The sequence below is a fragment of the Amaranthus tricolor genome, chromosome 6 (genome assembly GCF_026212465.1).
Source record: "Amaranthus tricolor cultivar Red isolate AtriRed21 chromosome 6, ASM2621246v1, whole genome shotgun sequence".
Classification (NCBI taxonomy): Eukaryota; Viridiplantae; Streptophyta; class Magnoliopsida; order Caryophyllales; family Amaranthaceae; genus Amaranthus; species Amaranthus tricolor.
In genome coordinates, this window is record NC_080052.1 from 10,468,161 (window position 1) to 10,486,568 (window position 18,408).

At 34.6% G+C, this 18,408-nt stretch overlaps 1 protein-coding gene across 1 annotated transcript; it reads left to right on the forward strand.

Annotated features, from left to right (window-relative positions):
* Nucleotides 1-214: 214 nt before the first annotated feature.
* LOC130815071 (sodium/pyruvate cotransporter BASS2, chloroplastic) lies at nt 215-7,060 on the forward strand. Its single transcript, XM_057681409.1, has 13 exons — nt 215-773; nt 927-1,026; nt 1,796-1,964; nt 2,084-2,125; nt 2,216-2,329; nt 2,440-2,502; nt 4,076-4,203; nt 4,869-4,950; nt 5,606-5,657; nt 5,881-5,978; nt 6,076-6,234; nt 6,597-6,686; nt 6,773-7,060. The coding sequence occupies exons 1-13, from the start codon at nt 641-643 to the stop codon at nt 6,848-6,850; spliced, it is 1,308 nt and encodes a 435-aa protein (XP_057537392.1). The 5' UTR covers nt 215-640; the 3' UTR covers nt 6,851-7,060.
* Nucleotides 7,061-18,408: the final 11,348 nt, after the last annotated feature.

Sequence of the window (18,408 nt, forward strand, 5' to 3'; positions counted from 1 at the left end):
GTGAAATTTAGTGTAAACTATCGCCCGCTGTTAATAAGAGCGACCCATCATTTGACTGATTTTGACTCTTTATAACTTGCCTGCTGTTATTAACAGGACATTTATTATAACCATAATTTCGTATAAAAAGTTGTTACTTTGGAAAATATTTGGAAAAATAGCTTGTTATTTAATTTTTTTTATATTTTTTTACTAATATGTTTCAAATTTTCACAATTTGTTTGCTTTGAATTCATTTATAGTGGTGCTTATAGATCGCTAAATCAAAGCCATAGGCATTACGATAAGAGTTTGCATTATCTACCATAAAACGGGAATTTTTGTCTCGCTAAGTTGATAGTGACTCCGTCGCACATACACCGCTCGTACAAATGTCAGTTTTATAACTGTTTTCTAAAACGACACCGGCTCTAGGGCCGACTAGATTTGTCCTAGTTGTAATTTTGGATGATATTGAGCTTAATTCTGTGGTTTATTATCCTCCACAGTTACGAAACATCCGCCCATTTCAGACTTTTCGAAACTTCCCCTTTTCTTTCTCTTTCATTAGCTGGACAATTTTATCATGATTTTAAGAATCTCCCTCTAAAACCCTCTATTTATTTTTTTTCGGTTTCTTCATTTTTTCAGTGGTAAAGAAATGTCCTCTTGCATCACTGCAATGGCTTCTATATCCAGATGTGTACTCAAAGACTGTAAATTTCAGCCTTATGATGCTCTTTATTTCAGAACCAGTTCTAGTTTCGCTTCAAGAATTGTTTCATCTCATTTGGGTATGTTTCATTTTGTTGTTTATAGTTTTGGGTTGTTTGTTTCAATGCTGGTTTGGACACTTAATTTGGCTGTTTTTAACTGCTTTATCGTTCAATCTCATTTGGGTATGTTTCAATTTGTTGTCTATAATTTGAGTTTTTTGTACTTGGCAGATGTAAGACATGGGCTGTCTTCAATTGAAGGTCAAATAACCAGTCTTGCTAATAGTCAGAAGAATTCTTTCAGTCCTATTGTTATCAGTCAGTCTTCAAGGTATGCTTCTATGTAGAATGGAGCGGATTTTCTGCTGTTTTCAAGTGTCATTTGTAAATGCGTACTTGACAATAAGTTAGCTGTGATGAAAGGAAGAACATGACTTTAGGACCATTACATTGTCAAATTTACTAAACTTTGAAAAGTATGTAAGGTATGATGAAAATAACTTCATGGGACCATTGATTTAAGGATCAAAGATGAGTTTAAGTTAATGTAAGATGTGAACTTATTTTTAAGAATTTTTTAAAATTATGTTTGTGGACGTTCTATGTAATTTCTTTTTTGTATGTGGATATTATAGAGATTGCAAGACATCATTTGTGAGCGAATTGATGTAAGAATGGTGTTTTTAGTTGAGATTAGTAAATTCTGAAGATTGGAAGTATATAGTGTTTTTTTTGGGGACATAATATGTTTATATAGTGTTTTTTTTCGGGGACATAATATGTTTATCTATATCTGATCACCTCTAATTTCTATTAGAAACACCATTCTTTCATCAATTAGAAACACCTACTAGCTATCGAATTAATGAAAGAATGGTCTTTAAATGTTTAATTTACATAAATAGTCTTTATGGTTAAATTTGTTTATCTATATCTGATCACCTCTAATTCGCTATTAGATTCATGTCGGCCGTTCAGACAATTGTTACACATGTGTAATGTCATTTTGTAGCTGCATAACATTAGCAGCTGACTTAATTTGTGAGTAATTGTATTTCACTTATTTTTATGATGAAATCTGATTGGTTGCCATGTTGAAGATCCACATTCTTATGCAAAGCAACGGCAGACTACTCTGGAGAAATTCCAAGCAACGTCCCCAAGGAAATTCCAAGCAATGTCCCCAAGGAAATTCCAAGCAATGTCCCCAAGGAAATGAGTCAGTATGAGAAAATTATTGAGACTTTGACAACTTTGTTTCCTGTCTGGGTGTGTATTATTGAATATTTTGGCTACATAAAATACTAAATGTTTGTGTTTATATCACATGTTTAAAAATACATTAGTTATTTTGATGATCAACTATGGCCGGACAATCAACTTTGCAGGTCATTTTGGGAACGATTATTGGCATCTATAAGCCTGCTGCGGTAAACTTGCTAAACTTATTGTGATCAGCTACTTTACCATTTGGCAATATGAAGATTTGTTTTTACGACCTTTAAGCGATTCCCGTGCAGGTAACTTGGTTAGAAACGGATTTGTTTACTCTCGGTCTAGGTTTCCTCATGCTTTCAATGGGATTGACATTAACCTTTGAAGATTTTAGACGGTGTTTGCGAAATCCGTGGACTGTAAGAGCTTTCTAAGTCCATCCAAGCATTCAAATCACTTTAAGGTGTCTTGAGATGCTTTTTAAAATGTATCTAAATATATTGTTTTCTGTTTACCCTTCCTTTTTCAGGTTGGAGTTGGTTTCCTTGCTCAATACCTAATCAAGCCTCTGCTAGGGTTACTTATTGCAATGGTATGTCTTACTTCTACTTGCTAAGGGATGTCCTTGAATTGATTTTGTTAGCAGAATTTGTAAGGACAATATAATATGGTGAATCATGAACTTGACAATGATGGAAAAAGCTAGCAAAAGATAGAAACTTGGGACGTCTCTTCCGTGTTGCCTTATTTGATGATCCCCTAGTGACTTACGAGTGAAAACTTACGATTTGTTGTCCTTTTTGAGCTAATCCAACAAAAAGGTAACAAATTGTGAATTTATATACCGAATTAGGCAACACTTGTATACTATGTACCCAGATTTGTATACCTATGTCAAACACGGATACATGCCAAGTGTCCTACATGGCTAATATCAATAAATTAGTAGATTTTGAACCGAATTGAACTGTCCAAGTGTCTAACCCATATTCAAATGTCAAGAGTCGATATGAGACTCTTGGCAAAGTAAAGAGTCCAAGCAACTGAGTTAGTATATGTTAATGTTGGAGCATCTATTAATCATGTTGGTTTAATTCTAAATGTTTTTCTTGGTTGATGCTAAATTTTATGCTTTGCTTGGATTAAATTAAATAGAGGAAAAAAAAGGAGGAATGAGTGGATTGATTTTCTTCAGTTTGGATAACGTATGAAGAGGGGAGAGAAATGGAGAGAAAGGAACGAGAAAGATAATATCCTTCATATTTTATGAGAAATAAAACTCTCTTACAACAAAGAGATTTGGAAGGAAACTCATTCATCTTTGCTCTTCGTTCCTTCCCTCCCTTTTCTTTTCCCTTTCTCCCCCTCCCCATTCTTTCTCTTTCTCCCCCTCCCATCCTTTCCTCCTAATTTTTATATTCGAGCACACTCCTTGTGTTGACGATCTTTAGGGCTAATGTATTGATTCATGTGGCCGATCAAAATCCATTGGGATTCAGGCTCTAACATTGTTGTTATTTTGACTTTTATTGTTGAATGCTTAGAATAATAACTTGCTTGTTACGTTTTGTAATGTCCAACATGTAACATGTTTAAGAGTTGCTACAATGTTATATCTCGTTATATAACGGTACATAAACTTTCATGGTCAAAATGACGTGTTGAGCTCTACGTAATATGTAACACCCGATATTTCACTGTTATAACGTTATTCGTCGAAAAGAGATTATAGAATATTTTTTCTAACACCCTAAGTTGTAGAAAATGTACTAAAATTTCCCTATTAGAATTTCATTAATACTATTAACTTTTATTATTACTGAACACTTAATGCATAGTTACTCATAATTAACCATTATATGTTAATTATCCATTAAAGTACCTCATACAGTGCAATTATAATAGCTATGGGCATATTATTGCATAACAATAGTAGTTGTTTTCCGTGACTGCATTTTTCTCCATGTTTGAATGCGACTTTGGGAGGCAAAGAGAATTAAGCTTGTGGATTTGAATACAAGTGTTTAAAAAAATTGATACTTTTTGTTGGTAATGGACTAATGAAGAGGAACTTGAAACTACAGATTATTTTTGATATCGTTGGATAGCTGTTTTTGATAAGCAGTTGAAGTTACCTTGACTTTTGTGATTGATCTTCTGAACAGACCATGAAGCTGTCAGCACCTCTAGCAACTGGTTTGATTCTTGTTTCATGCTGCCCTGGAGGCCAGGCATCAAATGTTGCCACCTATATATCTAAGGGGAATGTTGCACTCTCAGTCCTTATGACAACGTAAGCTCATTTTCATGATGTACCTTATTTTCTTTCCGTTCCATCCAAATTAATCGCGTCCAAAGATTTAATAAATATCAACAAAGTTGCATTCCCAAAAATATCATGAATGCTAAACATACTCCCACTTAGATAAAGTGTCCGATCGACTATTAGATATTGTTAGGGTATGCTGGAGAAATACTGTCAATCTTAACTTATAAGGGCTGAAAACATTGCATTGCTTCTAGTAGAGGATTCTACTATCTAATCCATGAGAATCTGCATATCAATGGAATATCTGAATACTTGCAGCTTAGTTTCGGACTTTTTGGTTTATAATATTACTAATATAGTATATAACATATCATGTGACTTTTATGATTAGCTTAAGTTTTTGGTTGAATTTGCTCTTTGACCTGGTATAAGAAGCAAACGTAACTAGAAGGTCATGGGTTCTAATCTAATTTACTCCTCATTTTAAGTTTTATTTTCAACACCGTATATGAGAAGACTTTGTGTTGCATTTATATTTCTAGCCCAAAGGGTTCTCATGTGAGGAACTATAATACAGTGTATAACATATCTTCAGATTTCAACCATTAGCTTAAGATTTTGGTTGGATAAATTCTTTGATAATTCCATAAAAGCTTGTTTTGAGCTCCCTCTTTTGGTTTTTACTTCAGAGCTTCAACTATTGGTGCTATTGTGATGACTCCACTTCTTACGAAGCTTCTAGCTGGACAACTGGTGCCTGTTGATGCAGCTGTAAGTCCAGTCATCCTTAAATTATGGAATAGTTATCCGTAAAGAATTATTGTTGGGCTAGCTGAAATTCACGTGGCCAGGCCAAACCAAGCCCCAAATATAAAGAAAACAATGATAAAAGGAATACCTTGAGGCTTGAAGTCCATCAAATATTATGATTTCACAAGTGCCTACAAATAGATGAAAGAGGGAAAGAAAAGGGAAAGGGGTATTTTACACAAGGAATGTTCACGTGAATTAAGAAAAATAAAATATTTAGATAGTGGACATATTATTTTATTGAATAATAAATTTGATAGAAGAAAAGTGAGGACCATAAACATCAAAAGATATTAAAAGAAAGTTACTAAAATATAATATGGAGACCACAACTAATGAAGATCAATAAGGTTAATTTTGTCCAAAAATTTGTGATATAAATAGAAAGATTTTTTATGGGAACAACAAATGGAACACCCCATAATGAAAATTGAGGAACAGAGGGAGTACAACTTAACAAATGAACAAAATCTGGTTAACCACTATTAAGTAAGTAGTTAAGGGTAGGTTTTGACTTTTGAGAGGCTAGGGTGGAGGAGACTAAAGTGATGCGGAACTACTGATAACTTGTATACAATCTTTGAAATAGAATTAATTGTTGCTTTCTTATTTTCAGGGTCTAGCTCTCAGCACATTCCAGGTCGTCCTAATACCAACAATCATTGGAGGTAACTTGAGAAGGCATTCAACCTTCACCATTTATGATAGATTTGTTATAGTTAATATCTATATATTGTGGACGATTGGTGAACGTTTGGTGAGGTACATAACTGGGTCCATCCCTTAAACCAATAACCAAATGGGAATTGAACCTAAATAATTGCCTAAGAAAGGGGTTATATACTAGGAATGGAATTCTTTGTTGACATTTTCCGCGTTCATTTACTCCAGTACTGCTAAATGAATTCTTCCCCAAGTTTACGGCGAAGATCATTACAGTAACACCTCTCATTGGAGTGATTCTCACCACCTTGCTCTGTGCTAGCCCTGTAAGCTGATTCATTACAAAATTAGTTAAGTTGTTTATAATGATAAATAGAAGAAATCATATTGGCTAACTTTTGCTTTGTGTCCGTATGTCATCAGATTGGACAAGTTGCTGAAGTCCTGAAAACACAAGGAGCACAACTCATCCTGCCAGTTATGCTTTTGCATGCTGCTGCTTTTGCAATCGGTTACTTTTTGTCCAGAGTATCATTTGGTGAATCAACTTCTCGTACAATTTCCATTGAATGTGGCATGCAGGTAAGTTATTTCTTCTGCATTGCTTATAATTTAGCATTATTTACCTCCATGATGGCATGACGTAAAAACATTATTTATCTTGGACTTTTTGGTGAGCCTAGAAATGTCTTCAGATTTCAGACGCCCTCGAATTGTTTCGGAAAAAAACCAAAAAAGTAAAAGTCCCAAACACCATCGACTTAAACTCGACTCAATTGACTTGTTGTACATGTTTACATGTTCTTGATCATTTCAATATTAGACTATTTGTTAAAACTGTGCTCTGTGCACAGCATGCAGACAGGGTGTTTCTATTGTCTTGAGAATTCCTCCTTATGTTGGTGCACTTTGTTAATTCTTGTTCATGCATTTTTGATATATAGAGTTCTGCACTGGGATTTCTACTGGCACAAAAACATTTCACAAACCCACTTGTTGCCGTTCCCTCTGCTGTGAGCGTGGTTTGTATGGCGGTATGTTAAATCCCTCTCCTGAAACTTCATTTCTGTCGCATTTTTAAAATCACCTGAACCTTTGTTCCATTGCTTTGGCGTTGCAGCTTGGTGGCAGTGCTCTTGCTGTTTACTGGAGAAACACGCCCATTCCTGCCAATGACAAGGACGATTTCAAGGAATAGTTGTATCTCTAAATGCGGGTGTCTGATCTTTATTCGTTGCCATCAACGACCATTTCTTCGAGACATTCTCTTCTATAGTCTTTTGTACACCAATTTGTTTTCTTATTTCCATAATTATTTTTTCCATTGTGCTTGCATTTACTATAAACTCTGACTTTGCTCTTGTTTCTTACTTTCTGGTTTCTTTTTAGTTGTTGACATTTAGCCCCATTTACTGTAACAAAGTCCAGTGATTTTCTTTTGAAAAAGTTCTACTCCCTCTCACTTTTTTCGTAGATCGCAATGTAAACTCTAATTCAAAATATTTAACTATGAGTTTTAAAAAATTTTAAAAAGATATTTAGATTGTGTATATTGAGATGAGTTTAACAAAAATCCACTTGAATATGTTTTTTCTTATAGTTTAAGGAGAAATCGTAATCAAAATTTGACATTAAAATTTATAAATTCTATTTAAAAAAAACATAAAAACGTAATGAGTATGATTTATAGCCTAAATTATAGAGCAAAATTTGTTTTCTCGGAAAATAAATGTCTAAGGCTTGATGACTGGTCGTGTTAGATTATGCATTACAGTTACTTAGGAGCAGTTACTTAGGAGCAGTTACTTGTATTAGTGGTATGTAATGTTGCAGTTACTAGATCTTCTTAGGAGCAGTTATTTTAATTTCTGTATAAATAACCATCATCAATTGATTGAATCATATATACAAGTAATAAATACAAAAACACAAAAACCTTGTTGGTTAAACAGAAAACATGGTATCAGAGCCAGAACGATTCTAAATCGTTCTTCGCAGCTTCATCACATACCAATTAACCTACCTTTAAATCCAACAATGGAAGATGAATCAAGAACTGTCATAGCACCAGACCAACCGGTCACAATGGGGCAGTTGTTGCAACTCTTTAAACAGTTAAACCCCAACAAACCATCCACTGAAACCAGCACACATACCCTCCTAATCTCAGAGAAATTAACTAATCAAAATTACACAAAATGGTCCAGGCTGATGCACTTAGCCATTAGTGGACGGGATCGTCTCAATCACATCATCGACGATCCTCCACCCACAAATGACCCAGCGTACAACCAATGGGTCAGAAGTGATTTGATAGTTATCTCATGGATTCTGGAAAATATAGAGCCTGATCTAGTTAATCAATATCTCGATTTCCCGACATCCAAAACATTGTGGCAAGGGATAGAAACACTGTATAGCAGTGGGAGAGACGGCCTGCAAATTTTCGACTTAACAGTCAAAACCAACAAGATCCAATAAGGGCAAGACACCATTGAAACATACTACAGCAAATTGATTGTGTTATGGAAAGAAATTGACAGAAGACAACCAAATCCGATGAAGGATCCATGCGACATAATTATTTATAATCAAATAACTCAACAAAACAGATTGTACCAGTTTTTAGGAGGCGTCAATGAAACATACGACAAGGATAGAAGAGATCTCCTCCTCTTAGACCCTCTTCCCACAGTGGAGGAGGCCTATGCAAGTATCAGAAGGGAGATCCTGAGACGAGGAATCATGAAGACAAACCCCTCATCTGATTTGGAGTCACCGGACACCGGAGGAATTTTTTCAGTCAGAGGGAAAACTTACCGGAGGGATGATGAAAGATCTCACCTGAAGTGCACTTATTGTGGTGGTACTAGGCATACAAGGAACGAATGCTTCAAAATCCTGGGGTATCCAGATTGGTGGCCGGATTCTAAGAAGAAGGGAGAAAGAAAGCCGGCGCGTTTTTCAGATCAAAGTCGCATGGGAAAGGCAGCAGTAGGATGGCGCCAAGATAGATCCATCACCATGGAGGAAGGAGAGAAAGCAGGTGAAGCCATGAACGTTACAGCCACAGAGAACAAGGAAGAAGGTACCAGAAACCCTAGAGGAGGCGCCTCAACAGTGAGAAGAAGAGAAAGGGGTAAATGAAGGGAAGACCCCCCATCTCCTTTTAAAGGAAATGAAACCCTAAAGGAGGGGGGGGGGGGGGGTCACGTGGCTTTTTTCAAACCCAAGAGTCACGTGGCTCATCATCTTCCTCATCCCATATTTTTTCTGGTTTTTCGTCCTCATTTAATACTTCGTCTTATTTTGATAAAGGTTGGATAATCGATTGTGGTGCCACCGATACAATGTCGTATGACCCGAACGATTTTTTGACTCGTGACACCCCTATAAAAACCACTATTAAAACAGCCAATGGGGAAGGGATTAAAGTGAGCGGAGCTGGAACAATTTCTCTTACAGAAAAACTTACTTTAAAAAATTGTTTATTTGTCCCCGACTTGTCTCATAAATTATAATCAGTAAGCCAACTTACTAGAGATCTCGGTTGTTCTGTTCTCATTGAGCCCGGATGTTGTACTATGCAGGATGTTCGGACAGGGAAAGTCATTGGGCGTGGTATTGAAAAAGGAGGATTATACTACTTGGAAGGGGAGACTCAAAAAGGCAAAGCTGTTCTTGCTCGCGGGTCAGAGGAAAGACAACTGTGGACGTGGCATCGACGTTTAGGGCATCCATCAATAGGGTATTTAGAAAAACTTTTTCCTCAATTTATAGGACTAAAAACTGATTTCAAATGTGAAACTTGTATTCGTGCAAAGAGTCATAAACACTCATACTCTACTAGTTTGAATAGAACTGATTTACCTTTTATGCTGATTCATTCTGATGTGTGGGGTCCTGCACCCGTCATAGGGTTACATGGTTTTTCCTATTTTGTCACATTTATCGATGATTGCACCCGGATGAGTTGGATTTACTTCCTCAAACACAAATCGGAAGTATTTCATGTGTTTGTTGAATTTTATAATATGATATGCACTCAATTTCAAACTCAACCCCGCATGTTTAGAACAGATAATGGTAGAGAATATGTTAATTCAAACATGCAACAGTTCGTTAAACAGAAAGGGCTTATACACCAGACCACTTGTCCCAATACACCTCAGCAAAATGGAGTGGCCGAACGGAAAAATCGCACACTTCTTGAAATGACTCGTGCGCTTATTCTTGATTCTCATGCTCCGACTTATCTTTGGCCTGAAGCCATCGCCACTGCTAACTACCTTACCAATAGACTTCCCTCAAAGAGCCTTCAATACCACACACCTCTAGCCACCCTCCAAACCTATTTCTCTTTACCTTCCTCACATACCCTACATCCTCGTGTTTTTGGGTGCATAGTTTTTGTTCACTGTCCAGCGAGAGTAAGAAACAAATTTGAACCGAGAGCAGTCAAATGTGTCCTTATTGGGTATGGGAGGAATCAGAAAGGTTATCGGTGTTATGACCCCCTGACTAGAAAGATCTATACCACCATGGATTGCGAGTTCATTGAGAACGAATATTACTACCACCCTCTTTGATGTCAGGGGGAGAATCACAGTGACGATCTCAGATGGTTAATCAGTCCACGGTTGTCCAACTTAGACCCAAAATACCAAGTGGGCAATGCTACAGAGTTACCCCACCAAGACGTTTTCTCCACTCCTCTACCATTACCAATCCTGTCTGATCATCAGGTAAGTCATTCAGATCTCGATAGTAATATTGCTCCAGAAAATACTAATACTGATAATATAAGTGATGATCATGTGGATGAAGAAGTTGTTACAGATACAGTTGAAATAGGGAATCATGATAGCCAAGGTGTTGGTGGTGAATCATATATGTTACCTTCTCGCTCCACTCGAGGTGTCCCTCCAAGAAGGTATGATCCTGAGTATGAAGCACAACGTTCAAGATATCCTATTGAGAAGTCTTCCAAATCAGGAAATTTGTCACGAAGTGCCTTAGCATTTAAGGTAACTTTAGATACAGCCAAGATCCCAAGAACAGTAGAAGAAGCCCTTGTATCTGTACATTGGAGAAAGGCGATGGAGGAAGAAATTAATGCTCTTAACAAGAATGGCACATGGGAGAAATGCATCCTACCAAAGGAAAAGCAAGTTGTCGGGTGCAGATGGGTGTTCACGATCAAGTACAAGTCAGATGGCACGATTGAAAGGTACAAAGCTCGATTGGTGGCGAAAGGATACACTCAGACATATGGAGTTGACTACTCAGAAACATGCTCTCCTGTTGCTAAGCTTGATTCAGTTCGAGTTCTGTTCAGCGTTGCCGCAAACTTAGACTGGCCCTTACACCAATTTGATGTTAAAAATGCGTTTCTACATGGAGATCTACAAGAAGAAGTGTACATGGAAGCTCCACCAGGGTTTACATCAGATTTTTCGGAGAACGAGGGATGCAAATTGAGAAAGGCTCTGTATGGGCTAAAACATTCTCCCAGAGCGTGGTTTGGAAGATTTACCTCTGCAATGAAGAAATTTGGCTACAGGCAAAGCAATTCAGATCACACCTTGTTCCTTAAACGAAGAGGAGGCAAAACAACGTGCTTAATAATTTATGTCGATGACATGATCATTACCGGGGATGATAGAGATGAAATTGCAACTCTGAAAGGGAAATTATTTCAAGAATTTGAAATGAAAGATCTAGGTAGGCTGAAGTACTTCCTAGGGATTGAAGTTCTTAGATCGAATAGAGGAATTTTCATATCCCAAAGGAAGTATGTTTTAGATCTGTTAACTGAAACAGGGATGCTGGATTGCAAGCCTATCGAGACACCAATGATGATGAACCATGGACTACAGATGATCGAAGGAGGAAAGTTAGCTGATCGCATGCAGTATCAACGCATGGTAGGGAAGTTGATCTACTTAGCTCATACAAGGCCAGATATTGCACATGCAGTAGGAATAGTCAGCAGGTTCATGCACAAGCCTCAGGTTCAACATATGGATGCTGTTTATAGGATTCTAAGATATCTCAAGGGATGTCCTGGTAAGGGAGTCTTTTATCAGAAGAATGGTCATCTTGACCTTGTAGCATATACAGATGCAGATTGGGCAGGTGATAGGGATGATAGAAAGTCGACTTCAGGCTACTTTACTCTTTTGGGAGGAAATCTAGTCACGTGGAGGAGCAAGAAACAAAAGGTGGTGGCCATGTCTAGTGCTGAAGCTGAATTTAGAGGTGTAGCAAAGGGAATCACGGAAGTCTTATGGCTGAGAAAGTTACTTACTGAACTAGGATTCCCTCCTAAAAGGAGTTGCGAGCTGTACTGCGATAATCAAGCAGCTATCAATATTTTAGAAAATCCGGTTCAACATGATCGCACCAAACATGTGGAAGTGGACAGGCATTTTATAAAGGAGAAATTAGAAGCTCAAGTAATTAAGCTTCCGCATGTGAAGTCCAAGGATCAGCTAGCAGACATTCTCACAAAGGCAGTTGGAACTCATTTTTTTGAAGAAGTTTTGTGCAAGCTGGGTGTTGGTGACCCTACGACCCAACTTGAGGGGGAGTGTTAGATTATGCATTACAGTTACTTAGGAGCAGTTACTTAGGAGCAGTTACTTGTATTAGTGGTATGTAATGTTGCAGTTACTAGATCTTCTTAGGAGCAGTTATTTTAATTTCTGTATAAATAACCATCATCAATTGATTGAATCATATATACAAGTAATAAATACAAAAACACAAAAACCTTGTTGGTTAAACAGAAAACAGGTCGACCTCTAATCCTAGGGCAAGTCTAATCAGTTACTTGAGCCAATGAATTTTCGGCATTTAATTTCCTTAATTTCGGATCTTGCAAGATTGATCTTCTAGAAGAAGATATGACAGTTGAGAAAAGATAGAATTGAGTAAATTCATTACAAAGCTGGAAGGAGGTTTGAGAACTCACTTTTTTATTCATACATTAAGAAACAATTTTTTGTTGAGAGATTTGCAGACTTTGCATAAAACTATTTTCTTTCTTTCTCCATTGTTGTATCAAAACCGCACGCAAAAGCGTAGGGGAGAAGTTTTATGAAATAATAAAAATTAAAACTCAATTATTTGCAAAAACTGTAGGGGATTTGGTTATAGATGTGATTGATGCTTTTGATAGCATTAAACATGAACAAATAGCTGAGAGAAAAAGAATGAGTTAGAGAAGAGAAAACTGATAGTGGTGAAAAGAATTGGAAAGTAAAAGGTTGTTTTTGTAGTTGTAGAACAATGTAGCCAAAGAAAATTAGAGGGAAGAGTGGGAAAAGTTAGATGATTAATTAAGTTACATGAGGGAGTGGGAGAGCAAAGTTTAGGGATATTACGTACGTGTAATTTGATTTTAACATTTTAATTTTTTTATTTAAATTAATTTTTTGAATTTTACTATTTTTTGGATTTTACATTTATTTTTTTTTATTTATTTATTGAAACTATTCGTGATATTACAAACACTCCCCTTCAAAACAAAAGTTCGTCCTCAAACTTAAAGTTAAAAGTTAAAACTCAAGATACCAAAAGAAAATACTGAAATACTAAAAGAAAATTTGACGGTTAGATAATCTCACATCACCCCTATTTTAAAAAGTTTTATCCTCGAACTTAGATGTACGCTCCTAGTGGTGATATTATAGTCATGACTCATGCGTAGGTTTTGCTTCATCGATTTCTTTAAAAGTGTTTTCGAAAAATAGACTTAATTATGGGGTTGTTACAAAATGGTATCAAAGCACTTTGTAACACCCCCATAATTAGGTCCAATTTTAAAAAAGGATTTTAAAGAAAAACATGAACCGATTTCTAATTATGTAAGCGTCACCGCTACATCTTTTTCTAAGAAATAAATATAAGGGTATACAACTATAAAATAACTTAATACAATTTAGAAACTAAACATGTCTTACAAATAAAAGGAAAATTTTATTTGAGACGTCACTACTAATAAAAACTTTTGTTTTAAGAGAACCTAACTCCATGATCCTCATTCAAGCAACAACCTATAAAAACAAGAATGCAAGAAAGACAAGGTAAAACTCCCAAAATCAAGAAGTTGAGTAATTCCAAATTCATCCCGTAAAATAATAAAATTTAAAAATGTTTAACAAATAAAATAATATATATTTGAGTTAAAAAAATCTATTTGTGCACATAATATAAATTAAGTAATTTAATATTTAAAATGGCAAACACATATTAAGTTATTAATTTGATGTAATGAGAACTCTAGTAGCTGGAGGTTTTATCCTTATACCTACTTCATAATTCTAGGCTAGTATTGTAGTGTCAGATAATCCTAGTGTACACAACTCTCCTACTTCAATCACAACAAATAGAAAGAAGACTATACATCATATCAAGTAATAGAAATAAAACCTACAGGCAGCTATATTAACCAAACAGGGCAATCTGTCAACACCTTATAGTTGGATTACAACAAGTAAAAGAGTTTCAGTTTCCTTGTGTTTCACTTTGATTAAATATATTTTAATAATCATAAAAACTTGGACAAGACGGTCTCATTATGGGTCGTCCAACTCCCTCATTTTTCTGACTTCTATTATTAAAACTTTATCTTTTTTCATTCTCCATTTTATTTTTTTTTTCTTGATTCTTGCCATTTTTGTTTTTTCCTCTTATAATTACTGATTCTTTCTCTTGATTCTTGCAAATTTTCCAAAGGTTTTGATTCTTCCTGTTCAAAACCCTTAAAATAATTCAAACTTAACTTTTTAGTAGCTTTTTTTATGATTACAAATTCTAATGTCTTAGATGTCTGATGTCTTAACCTCTTACTTTTCTCGTTTCCTTTCTATTAGTTCTTTGATTTCTTTTTGTAGCGGTTTTGCTTTTGTTTTATTTATAGGCCTTTAAGTTATCTTTCCCGTGGTTATTACGTCTATTATCTTCCTCGAGCCGGGGGACTCCTTTGGCCGCGCTCTCCTTTATGGGTATGAGTTGTCGCCATCTAGGAAACACGGACACGCCCCTGGACCTGTGTGTCGCGTGTCGGACACGTCTCGAACACGGACACGCGAAAATTCGTGTCCGACACGCCAAATGAAGTGTCTAATATTTTAATATTTTTCCGGACACGTGGACACGGCAAGGACACGGCAAGGACACGTTTTTTTTTTAAAAAAAAATTGAAAACAAAACATGAGAACTAGAAGTCAGAACACTCGAATTCATTTCCCTCTCAATTCCCTCTCTTGCTCTCACTCTTCTCAACTCTCTTTCACTCTAACCCTAAAAACTCTACACAACTCTTCCTCCACCTCCACTGTCGCTGCCGCACTCCCGCACCACGCCACCGTCGGCTGCTGCTCCAGCACAGACGCCTTCCGCCACTGCTGCCTGGTGCTTTGAGCCTTTGACGTTGTCGGTGCTGCACTGCTGCTGTGGGTTGTTCGAAATCAATGGCAAGAACCTTTTTTCCTCCTTCCAGAATCAGAGAAAAAGGATGAGGATTTGGGAAGAGTAATTTGAAAGGATAATGAATAGTGAAATAGAGATGACCAAATTCTGATTTTTCATTGTTTTTGTTGTTTTGTCATTTTCCCTTTTTTTGCCATATAATGAGATAAATAAAAGATAATAGAAGATAGTAGTAAATAAAATGAGAAAAGGGAGGAAGAACCAAACAATTAAAAGAGAGATATATTAACCATATACTTGGTTTGTATGATTATTTTTAAATACTCATGTTGTTTACTTATTTGCATTTTATGTGAGTTTTATGTTTTTAAAATGTTTATTTACATATATCAAATGAAAGATTGTAAAATTATCTTTAATTTGATATATTTATTATATTACCATTTTCGTGTCCTCGTGTCCCCATTTTTAAATTGGCATTTTCCCGTACCCGTGTCCGTGTCCGTGTCCGTGTCCGTGTCCGTTTTAGTGCAACTTAGGTCGCCGTCTTTCCCTCTCCAGACCCTGTCCTCATTCTATGAGCGGGATACACTGAGTAGGATGATGATGATGATGATGATGATTTATTAGTGACTTTGATTTTTCAAGAATCAAAAATTGAGAAATTAATTCAAAGCATAATTAAAATAATTTATGATTGAAGATTACTTACAAAGAAAATTGGATTGGAGGAATAAGAAGACAAGAAAACAAAAAACCTAAAAAATTGTATATAGTTGTGGGATTGAATACTACGTTTTCACCATTGTTAAATATGTTGATATATATTTATAAATAGTACAAATTGAATATGTTAATAGTTAAATTATGACATACAAATTGACAAATGATGTTTTATGATCCAACTTAATTTTGAACGTATAAGCTTCAATTATCGATTTAAAAATTTATTCAAAGTCTATAAAGATATTGTATAGGTTTTAGTTCAAATTGAATATGTTAATAGTTAGACTATGACATATGATTTGAAAATTGATGTTTTAATTTGAACTTATAATCTTCAATTATCATTTTAAAAATAAGTATTCAAATTGTATAAATATATTGTATATAGCATCTAGTTCAAATTTAATATGTTAATAGTAATATTATGACATATAAATTGACAATTGATGTTTTTATAATCTAACTCAATTTTGAACTTATAATCTTCAATTATCGATTTAAGATAAGTATTCAGATTGATGGAACTATTGCAACGCGATAAGTTCAAACTGAATATGTTAGAATTAAAATTGTAATATATAAATTGACATTAAATCCTCATCTGTATCTTTTCGCAATGTCTGTAAAGTCATTTCCATGTCAAATTGATTCATTAAATTCTACGTTAGAGATTTTTGGAGTTTTACAAATGAAATATTGATTTTCTTGTTAGTCTTTGATGATTTACAGAGATTTTTGAAGAATTGAATGTGCAACTCTTTTTGTTTCTCTCTTCTACATGTCGAGCTTGAAGTTTTGGCGGTTTTAAAATTATTTTCGTGAATAGCGCTTTCAAATATGACAGTTATTACATTTTCTTTTCCATTTTAATATACAGTAAATGGAATTGGATTGTGGAGGAAGATGGGTCGTCTCATTATGAGACGGTCTTGTCTAAGACCAATTGTTTAATAATTAGTAGTGAGAACCTATACATGTAATCAAACATACATTATATATTTTATTTTATAATCATATATAAATTTTTTCAACAAATATATATCTCAAGAATAACCAATTATAATCTCATTTTCCAAATCAACATTTAACATCAATTGGTGGCAATAGGAATTAATATAAATAATTTTCTCCTAAATTTACCCGCATTTTAAACTCATCATTAAAATAATAATATTATTATAAATTAAACCATAACAAAATTAGTTGTAGATATAATATAATTTCAGTATTAAGTATATAAAGTATAATATAAAACAAATTCATACATCTTAATTATACATATTATCACTTAGCACATTATACTAACGGGATAATTTTAACTGGATAGATATTGAGAATTGCCTTGTGTAGCGCCCTTAGAATATAAGCGTACACTCATAGTAATCCTCGTCTACGAATTCGCCTTCTACACGATAAAATAATATATCCCAAATTAATACCCAAATTAACCCAATTTAAAATAAATAAATAAAAGAAAGACTATTTTTTCGTTTTATTTAAACATGTAGTTTTAAATACATAGTTATATATTTTAAAAAAAGAATAGATGGCTTTTATAAAGGACAAATTAAAGATTAAAAACAATATAGTTAGAAACGATTTAGAAAAAAAGGATAATGAAAAAAATATCGTATAGTATTAAAGGATTAAAAGAATAAAATGGCATTAGTTAGCTCAACACAACCATGACACAACGAAAAAGAAAGAAGAAAGAAGAAAGAAGAGAGAGGAAAGAAGAAAGAAGAGAGAAGAAGGAAAAGAAGAGGCTACTCTATTGGCTCCGGCAATTAGAGACGCACGTTGACGAATACTCCGGTGGCTGATGTGCTACCGGCAACAACTTACTTAGGTTAGAATTTTTTTTTTCACTTTCCAAATTAAAAGATGGGTAATTTAGCTTTGAAATTGGTAGAATAATTTTTATTTGTGAACATCAAAAACTAATGACAAAAAAATTAATTTAAATACCTGAATCAAACGTTTGCTCTTTACTTATGTAGATTGGAACAAATAGCTAATGAGAGATAAAGAATTCGAAAGAGCTCTAGAGAGAGAGAAAAAAAAAACTAACAGTGGTGAAAAGAATTAAAGAGTAAGAGGCTCCATTGTTAGTTGTAAAACAATATAGGTTTTAGAAAAAAATTAGAGGAAAGAGTAGAATGATTAATGAAGTTACAAGAATAACTGGGAGAGACAAGTTTATTTAGGGGAATTATGTATGTGTAATTTGTTTTTAAAATTTTAATTTTTTTAATTAAAATTAATTTTTTGGAATTTACTAAACTTTTGGATTTTACATTTATTAACTTAATACCAAAACAAAATACTGAAATACTAAAAGAAAATATGATAGTTAGATAGCCTCTTATCACCTCTATTTTAAGAAGTTTCTTCCTCAAACTTAAATATACGCTCCTAATGGGGTTATTATAGTCATGAGTAGGTTTTGGTTAATCCTTTTCTTTAAAAGTGTATTCGAAAGTAGACCTTATTATATGGGTGTTACAAAGTGGTATCAGAGCACTTTGTAACACCTCCATAATTAGATCTAATTTCCAAAAAGATTTTAAAGAAAAAACATGAACAAAAACT